This window comes from Sinocyclocheilus grahami, unplaced genomic scaffold, assembly GCF_001515645.1.
Source record: "Sinocyclocheilus grahami isolate Dianchi unplaced genomic scaffold, SAMN03320097.WGS_v1.1 scaffold225.1, whole genome shotgun sequence".
NCBI lineage: Eukaryota > Metazoa > Chordata > Actinopteri > Cypriniformes > Cyprinidae > Sinocyclocheilus > Sinocyclocheilus grahami.
The window spans coordinates 869,276-879,501 of record NW_015505404.1 but is presented as its reverse complement, the minus strand read 5'-3'; the positions used below and the strand labels follow the sequence as shown (position 1 = coordinate 879,501).

Below are 10,226 nucleotides of genomic sequence, written 5' to 3'. Positions count from 1 at the left end.
AAGGATTATGGAGGCCACTGTGCTCTTAGGAATCTTAAGTGCAGCAGAAATTTTTTTGTAACCTTGGCCAGATCTGTGCCTTGCCACAATTCTGTCTCTGAGCTCTTCTGGCAGTTCCTTTGACCTCATGATTCTCATTTGCTCTGACATGCACTGTGAGCTGTAAGGTCTTATATAGACAGGTGTGTGGCTTTCCTAATCAAGTCCAATCAGTATAATCAAACACAGCTGGACTCAAATGAAGGTGTAGAACCATCTCAAGGATGATCAGAAGAAATGGACAGCACCTGAGTTAAATATATGAGTGTCACAGCAATGTCAACAATTCTGTGTTTTTCTGTCAATATGGGGTGCTGTGTGTACATTAATGAGGAAAAAATTTTAACTTAAATGATTTTAGCAAATGGCTGCAATATAACAAAGAGTGAAAAATTTAAGGGGGTCTGAATACTTTCCGTACCCACTGTATATCCACCTTATTTTGCTACATGGAAGTAAGCTATTTCTATGAATAACTGAGGCTTCTGATTCATTAGCTGTTATATGTAAATAACTAGAATAATAACAAAATGTAGTAAACTGTAAAACTGCACTACAAACAAGTAGTTAATGTGTTTTTTATTATAATAAATGGAAATAATATGTAAACAAATACCTGTTTGCAGTATCAAGCAGCATAACGGGCTGTTTTTGTATAGCTAAAATATCTGGACGCAGATGACACTAGTAGCCTTGCACAGTCAAGTTACAAATGGCTGTGCCTGCTCTTACGTTAAAAAAGGTTGATACATTAAATATATTTCAAAGGGCTTCTCATATAAAGTGCTGCCAAAATCTCTGATGGTCAGTATATTTCTCCAGAATTATTCATGGGGCTCTGCACAGTTGAGTGAATGTGAGATATGAGTAGGGCTCCTCCTGATCAGTCTCTAACACACTGTCTGCCTCACAAACACACTTTGCCACACACAAATATATAGGTCCTGCATGCCTCAGAATCCATATCAGTTTGAGGAGTTGGTTATAAAAAAAGTTAGCTGCCAATTCATCTACAGTGCGTGAGATGTTTACACAGTTTTCTGGAACACTTGATTCTGATTGGATTCTGAACAGTTACATTCTGTGGTCAAAATGTTATTTTCTGCTAAATTGACTATTGTCATTTCAACTCAATATTCCTTGCCTTTTTATTATTTATGTAAAAAGTGGGATAATGTACATTCAGATATGTATTAATGTATTAGATTGTGCACACTGAAACAGGAAATACTGTACTCTACCTTCAATTTCCTCTCTACAGTCTGCTCACTTAGTTTTTTCCTATGAGGACTATAAAAGGAGAGAGTAATGGGAATGATGATAAATGTGCCAAAAGCTATACTCAGCCATCAGGATGAGCCACACTCTTAAGATAAATAAAACGCTATTAATCAGAATCCCTTAACACACCAACTCCCAGGTTCTCTTTGCTCAGTCAGAAAATCCCAATTAAAAGTTAATGCGCAGGACATCAATCATTTGGCCGCATTATGAAAATTGATTTGAATCCTCCGCCAACAGTTATGAAAAGTAGTGGTACAAATTAAGCAGCTGGTGAGGTGCACTTTTGCATGCAAAGACGAGCTTGCACTTTTTCTCATTGGTGTATTTCTTGTTATGAGAAAATGAAAGGAAATAATGAAAGTAGGGAGAAAAAGTAGGCCAGAGAGGAGGCGCTTCACATCTGGGGTTTGAATAAGGAAAAAAACTACTTATATGCATATCCTCCATGTCAATACCCCAGTACAGAGCAGATGTCAGACACTTGGGTGAGTTGAAGCATAAACAGTGTCCATTCATTAGCCATTCAGTACTTATTATAAAACTGATACATAATCACAATTCCTTTATACTATTGCCAGTATTTCCTATTCCCTTCAGATAAAAAGAATCCTGCTGGCAGGACATATAGACGCACATATGTGCACGTTATCGCTACATGGATGCTCATTTAAATCTCTGTTCAATTACAAGACTGAGATAAGATTTTGCTGAGCGGTTTGCATTTGACTGGCATTTACTTGTGTTTGAGCCAACCGGGAGGGAATGATCATTAATATTTCTCATTCCCCACTAGAAAACTCATCCACTGTGGGATAATTTCCCCTGAACATTACATAAGACACAGAAGAATCAGTCCACACACATAAGGGAGTTTACCATTGTTTTGTGCATGTGATTTTTTTGTTCTTGTGCCCTGTGTTGGACTATATATTGTATGAAGTAATTGATGCTTTAGTGTCTCATTGCTGTTTATTAATTCAAATTATTCCTAGCTAGGTGTTTTTTATTTTAATAGTAAGATTGGACAGTTAAACTTTTTACTTTTCATTTTTGCTGTTTTCTAGTTTTTTTTTAATGTATTTATTTTTTTTAATATAGCTGGTTATTCCTGGTCACAATTGTAATAAATGGGAAAGTACAAATTTTAATTTGCTTAGTTCCTCAGTAAGAATAAATGAACAATATACTACCATTCAATGGTTTGTGGTCAGTAAGTTTTTTTTTTTAGTAATACTTTCATTCAGCATGGACACATTGATCAAAAGTGACAGTAAATACTTTCACATTGTTAAAAAAAATCTACATATAAGATATCTAAGATAAGATATATGAATATCAGCATATTCTAATGATTTCTAAAGGATCATGTGACACTGAAGACTGGAGTTATGGCTACTGAAAATTCAACTTTGCCATCACATTAATAAATTCTATTTTAAAATAATAGATTACTGTTTTCACTGTATTTTTTGATCAAGTAAATGCAGCCTTGATAGGCATTAAAAAGTGGGGCGATATGTTTTTTCACTAGTCCTAATTGTAACCACTTATATGTATACTGTAGTTTACAGATTTAAATTAGCAAGAGTAATGCTATTAATAGGTTTTTAAAACATTTTATGTAAAGAATTATTAGAATGTTTAAATGTTTATTATCCTTTTTTATTGTCATATGTTCAAAACTTCACTATGGAATTAGTGATTTTGTGCTATACCATGTATATGTATGTTGATAGGTGAAGAACAGGTCTCACTGGTGTGTGGATCCCCCTGAAGGGGAAATTCTTCCAGAGCAGAGTTTGGAATTGATGTTGAAAGCCCACCTGAATGACACCTTGCCCTTCCAGGATGAGCTTTTACTAGAAATCCAGGATGGACCGACCTTTAACATTCCTGTGTGGGCCAAAGGAAAGGGCACCACCATAGTCACTGACCGGCCATTTGCTCCTAACCTGGATTTGGGAACTCACTTCAGGTAAAACAACCAATCACATGCAGATGTCCTTGAGTTTAACAATAACATGTGTCCGCTATTCACAAAACTTCATAGTTGTTCTGATCTTCCAGTTCCGTCCCTTGTCAGTACGCCTTCAGAATCACCAATCGAGGACGTCGCACTCACCAAATATTATGGACCACAGAGGGGTTTCCACAGCTTCCTAATAGAGAACTTCTGTCACCTAACAAGTCTATGAACAAGAAAAGCAAGAGTCTAACTTCAGTTCAAGAAGGCCCACTTTTACGCTTATCTCCTGCACGTTTATCACTTGCTCCTGGCCATTCAGCTGATATGCTGCTTGAGGGCTCCTCTGATGTTCCCAAGGTATCTATATCTAGGACTACATTCTTCGCAACAATTTTAAATATATTCGCCAAAAGTAGTTCACAATCGGCTGAAGTTTGAATACTACAGTGATGAAGGTCCTGAAAGCCACACTTAATCCTCTTTTAGTCAAGATGCACAGAGCTGTGTATTGACTTCCTCTCTAGAGTATTACAGAGATGCATGCCTCCTTGAGTCCTTATTGATTTAATGGTAAATTAGAGATGAGAGAAGGTGAGAAGTGAATATAGGCCTGCCCTGCTGCATCCCACGCCAGGATGCTGCTTTGCATAGCCATCAGTCGGTCAGCTGTCAGTGTGCCAGCACTCAGGCATCATAGAGAAAGGTTCTGTTTTAGTGCATTTCTGACAAGGCCGAGCAGGCTTTTTAAGGTGCCCCTATTATGGATGTTTGAGAATTACCTTTCATGCAGTGCGTAACTCAGCTCTAAGTGAATGAAAACATCCTGCAAAGATTTAAATCTGAAAGTGCACCGTGTATAAAGTTATTGTCTCTCAAAAGAAAGAGTCGACTCTAAATCATTGAAACGAGACATTTTTAAAACGAATCCCAAGCCATATCATGTTGACGTCAACATGAAACATTAGCATATTGCCCGCCCACTTGTTGGTCTTTTCGCATTGGTCTGAATGAAAATGCAAAGTCATTCTGTGCCACTAGGTGCTGCTTAAAAAAAAGCTGTTTCCCTGTACACAGCTTTTCGCTGTACACAAAGCAGCACTGCGCTCACAAACGCTGCTTTATCAGGCGTTACAGGCGTGATGAAAAGAAATCGACCAATCGGATCAATCACCGCAGATTAGCGTCACAAAAAGGAGGGGTTTGGAAAAATTAATCATTCAATGAATCGTTTGGGAGTCATTGAGCAAGTAACAATGAAAGTGTTTTTTGACCTTGCATGCATGTCAACCTGTTGTTGGGGACTCCCAAAACCAAAATATGAACCTTTCATTACCCATAATAGGGGCACTTTAAAAATGATACTTTCAAAGTTGATTCACATCCATTCATAAATTGAGAATATGAAAAGGATCTCTTTTGTGTATACATATGATGTGTTTTTAAATGTGTGTGTTTATGAATTGCAGGTGGTTACAGAGAAACTGGTATGCTATGCTGTTGTCGGGCGTCAGTATGTGAGAGAGTGCATCATGTCTGCAGACGTCACATGCCAATTTGTCTCCCCAGCAGTAGACATCTCCTCACAACAAATCAATTTCTATGTGGAAAAGGTTTGCAAAAAGCTCTCTCTACCATTTTGTGTTATTATAGTTTACAACTTAAATGCATTTATTTATGTTTTAACTGTAGATATTTTTTGTTGTTTTTCAATTATTTCATATTATTATTATTATTATTATTTTTTTCTAGTTTCTAGTTTATTTTCTAGTTTATTCAGTTTTTCAGGGGTGCCAAGGTTAATCTGCTAACTGGTGTCATAAATGCTTAATGCTCTGAAATTTCTCAGCAGTCTGGTGTTAGTTGCATTTTCATGTTTAATGCAGATGAGTTGTAAAGGTTTTACTTTTAACTTTTGTATTAAATTAATTTGTCTATTTTTATTTCATTTTCTATATTATTTTAATAATTTTATATATTAAAGAGATAGTTCACCCCAAAATGTTTTCACCCTCTTGTCTTTCCAAACCTGTATGACTTTCTTTCTTCTGTGGAAAGAAGATATTCTGAGAAATGTGTTTTTTTCCCATACAATGGAAGTCAGTGGTCACCAAAACCATTTCAAACATTCTTCAAAATATCATCTTTTGTTTTCAGCAGAAGAAAGAAAGTCATACACGTTTGGAATGACATGAGAGTTAATAAATGATGACAGATTTTTCAGTTTTGGGTGAAGTGTCCCTTTAATTACTCATTTTATCAATATTGTATTGCTTGTGTATGTTAAATGTCAGGTCCATTATCTGTGCCGCAGCACAGTGGCTGTACATGTACCCTTTATCACATGTCCTTTCACTTTTTAAGAAGTACGATATGCTTTCCTTACTGCTGGAAAGATAGTTTGCATTGTGTGGTTAGATAGAGGCAATTAACTGCTCCCTTGTACAGGAATTAAGCCTAATTTATGAATGGTATAGAAGAGATATCTATCGTCTGTTCATCCAGTCAGCCAATTTCGATTAATTTGTAAGTCACTTGACTGCATAAAGACAAGATTGAGGCATAGGCTAATGTCATGGTCTATTGGAATTGAAAATAGATGTCTGCCCCTAATATTGACAGTAAAGACCATGCAGTTGTTATGTGGACTCATTCAAATGAGCCGTCCAAATGGACTTCTCATTGGCAAAATGATTGTAAGTGAGCTGAGGTGGCAAATTCATTTTAACCCCAGCCCACAGCTCAGCATTGGCATCTCAGGTCCTCTTCTGTTTTTAAAAAAAGCTGTAGAATAAGCACAGTGAGCTCAGGGGGAACCATCATTATAATGAAAATGATTTTCTGTCTGCATAATTTCACTTTTATTATCTCTCTTTCAACACACACACACACACATTTTCACACACAACAACATCCCCCTTGTCAGATTCCTGTTCTCTCCGGTTTTTTTTGCTGCAGCCATACATATTTTCATACACTTCTTATATCTTCTGACAGCTGCTTTCAGGCGCCTTGCAAGTCTGCATCTTAGAACTAAAAATGCAAATTTATTTCAGTGGCATTCTTTTTATCTGATTCTGTCCCGTTCGTCCATGTTTTGACAGCCCGTGCTGCTAGATTTACTGAATGCTCCCTTAGTAGAGCTTGGAGGAATAAAGCAATTAAAGAGAGCGAGTAGGGAATGGAGAGAGAGAGATGAGAGGAAAGTGGAGGAAGAGGGAAACCAAGAGAGTAGGGGAGAGTGAAATTTGCCTTTTAAGTATCAACAGTAAAATTGCACAAATAACTGGTAGTTGTGCTTGAAAATGATATTGTGTCTAATAGCATTAATAATAGCTGCTCTCAATATTACTTCCTCTACACCTACTACTGTAGTTTCAGAAATTCTCAGTCTTGAACTGAGACACATTTTCAGTCCCTATGATTATACAGTACTTAGTAGGGTCACAGTAAATGTGTACATACACACACACACTAATCCCGTAGTATATTGTGTTTTATTGGTTTTGCTTTATATGTTGTTTTTCCAATATATTTGTCTAACTCACAGGCTCCAGATGTGTCTCTGCTTCCATTGTATCAGAGGCTGGTACTGAAGAGCTTGTCCTCCTTAAACCTCTCCATGGAACTGACCCTGCGTGAGCCTTTTGGATTGTGTGATTATGACGGGGATGAACTGTATACAACCTCAAAGGTAAACAGGTGGAGTTTAGTTGCTGTTTATATACCAGTAATGGCAGTGTAATTAATGGGGTCCATTAATTTTTTCTTCCAAAAAGCAAAAAGCTAAATAAATAATCTTATATAAATAAATATTTTTATTTGATCCTATTGTTGCACATCTTTGCATGCAAGTGGGCAGGTAAGATTTCAATGCTTTCCATTACCTTGACCTGAACATTTGAATTTTTGGTCTTTTTTCTAGAGTCTGGTGCTGGCTGTCAGAGCTCAAAAAGAGCTATGGGTGCGTTTCAACCCCATGTATCGACAGGACCGTGTCACCCGTATGGTTGAGGATGTGCTGGAGTTCTGCTACCACAGCCACCCTCAGCAGGACAGGGTACTGCTGAGGGGTGAGGTCCACTTCCCTAATCTTGTGTTCTCAAGCACCACATTGGACTTTGGCTGCATTCTCAACAACACAAAATCCCGCCGCAAGCTCACCATGACCAACTGCAGCCCACTCTCTATTTCCTACCGATGGGCCTTCCTTGTAGATCGACAGCATTGCCATATAGGGTAGGATTTGAAGTTCAAATTCTAATATAAACCCTAAAGGTATAGTTCACCCAAAATTGAAAATATGTCACAATGTACACACCTTCCTGATTTATTTTCTTCTGAGGAACACAAAATAAGATATTTTGAAGAATATTTTGTCCATACAATCAGACCCCAGTGACTTTCATTGTATGGACATAAAATCACTGGGACATTTTTCAAAATTTTGTCTGAATGCAAAGTGAGCTAGTTTGTAGTCCTTTAAGCATAAATTAAATTGGTTAGAAGCACAGGGACACCTCTCTGCAGAGTAAACTTGGCTGTGCTGTGCTTTAATTCCAAGCCAGTGCATTTTGAATATAGCCTGTCGCAGGAAAGGGGACAGAGCGTATGGACTTAACGCTGATATTTAGCAATTCAAAAGCTGCATAAGTGACTTCTTGAGAGAAATGTTCAAGGAGTATTGATTTTCTGTTGAAAAACAACAACAACAAAAAATAAATAAACAAATTGGGGGGAATTAAACGACTCAAAAAAGCCCCAAAAGATTAAGTAATCAATGCTTTAATTCAGCACTCAGCTGTTAAATACGGACAGATGTCCAGTCAAGCCTTCCAAGCCCTGTGAGGAAATGCAGTAACTTACTATAACTGAATAAACGAGTGATGATGTATAACAGCTCACACTTTGCTGATGGAAGTGAGTAGTGGAGAAGCATGTGATTGAATAATGGATCATCAGCATTTACAGTCTCTGTGGTGTTCAAATGCAGCACCTTACAATAACAGTCAAACATTTGATCTAGTGTTCTCAAATAGAGCATTCAGTGCCATGTAGTGGAGCAATTATAGAAACCGAGTAAGTGTTTAGATTACAACCAGTGTTCACTTTATATTAAAATGTAAATAATTAAATATCAAGTAATAAAATTGTAACTAATTTAATAAATATTTTTACTGCATTTATATAATCATATTTATTTTTATGAAGATTAGTTCATATTTCATGTCATATTAAATAATTTTAGTTTTTTTTTACTCTAAAATGGCGGTGTTCAAATGCAGCACCTTACAATAACAGTCAAACATTTGATCTAGTGTTCTCAAATAGAGCATTCAGTGCCATGTAGTGGAGCAATTATAGAAACCGAGTAAGTGTTTAGATTACAACCAGTGTTCACTTTATATTAAAATGTAAATAATTAAATATCAAGTAATAAAATTAACTAATTTAATAAATATTTTTACTGCATTTATATAATCATATTTATTTTTATGAAGATTAGTTCATATTTCATGTCATATTAAATCATTTTAGTTTTTTTTTACTCTAAAATGGCATCTAATTTTAATCAGTGAAAATAACATTTTATTTTAAGTGCAAAATGAAACCAATTATTCAAACATTATTATAATAATAATTTAAGCAAGTATCAACATTTAACACAAACATGTTTTTGCTTTTTAGTGCGTTTTTGCAAATAGTATATTCAAAATGAGGCAAAAAAAATTCTGACAAGCCAATCCAGTGTCATAAGAAAACGTATTTGACCAGGTGATGATTTCATATGAATTTGTATAATTCATATGATAATGTATGACTTTTAGAAAAGTTCCTTGTTATTATGAAGGTCCACCCCTAAACCTAAATGTCTTCACGAAATGAAGTTCCAAACATAGGTTCGGAAGTAGCCTAATCATTCAGTCCTGTCAATCATCATTACGAGCCTATGTAAGCAGCTCTCATTGCTCTGTTTCAGCGTAAATTTTTCTGGCAGCCCTCCACCTCCCCATCTCCTCCTTTATTTGTTTTTCTCCCTCTAGATTGTACCACAATGGGGGGGTTCGAGCCTCCATTAAGGACAGCAAGCCAAGTTTGTTTACCATTAATGATCAGGACTGGAGGGGCAGGCGAACTCGTGAAAATTCATAAAAAATGATCCACCAACTCGCCAAAACGACTAGCAAATAGTAGATCAATTTCACTCAATTTCATTCAGTTTCACTTGTGTATTTACATAATTTTGTACAGATGCAGTTGTAGTATTATGTTCATGTTGTGGAAATATCTGACTAATCTTAAATATAGGATGCGTTAGAATGAATTAATTCAGTTTACTGGTGTTCATTCACTGTTCAGATTCAGCTCACACTGTTTAAGCGGGACAATCCTTGACATTGCTGATTCTGATTGCATTATTTGAAATAATCAAATAATGCAATTGGAAACAATGTCAAGACATTGTTAGTGAATTGTTTAAATCTTGTGGTTTTAATTTCTCCCATTGTATTTTTTGTTACATTTGACAGGATGTTTGAATTAAATCCATTTAATTATTGCAGTCATGTGCATTTTTTTTTTCTTGTCTCAAAGGCAAATATATCCAACACCCTCTCAGCTTTAAACACATGCTTATGGTTTCCTGTTTAAAAAATAAAAATGGCTTGCACAAAGCTTTACTTTAAATCTCGGCTGTCGATAACTTTGGGTTGAGTTTTTATAGTTTTAAATTGTTGTTTAGTGGCTGCCATGTCCTGCGTCGGATTAATCGATAAGCCTCCGTGGGGCTACAGTGCAGGCCAGTGAAGATTAATCACTTTCTGTTATTCGCTTCCCACCTCCTGCATGATCCAATAAGACTATGACCTTTCCTATCAATATCACAAGGGTTTCAGCATGCATTGTCCAGCCTGCTAATTAAAAGCCTATCAGTAATTAA

At 36.3% G+C, this 10,226-nt stretch overlaps 1 protein-coding gene across 1 annotated transcript in view; it reads left to right on the top strand.

Moving 5' to 3' along the window:
- Positions 1-10,226, top strand: part of hydin (HYDIN axonemal central pair apparatus protein) — a 76,744-nt gene that overhangs the window by 40,849 nt on the left and 25,669 nt on the right. Inside the window, 5 exon segments of the mRNA XM_016287873.1 lie at positions 3,060-3,298; positions 3,391-3,646; positions 4,756-4,899; positions 6,837-6,980; positions 7,212-7,525. Coding sequence (XP_016143359.1) covers positions 3,060-3,298; positions 3,391-3,646; positions 4,756-4,899; positions 6,837-6,980; positions 7,212-7,525 — 1,097 coding nt within the window.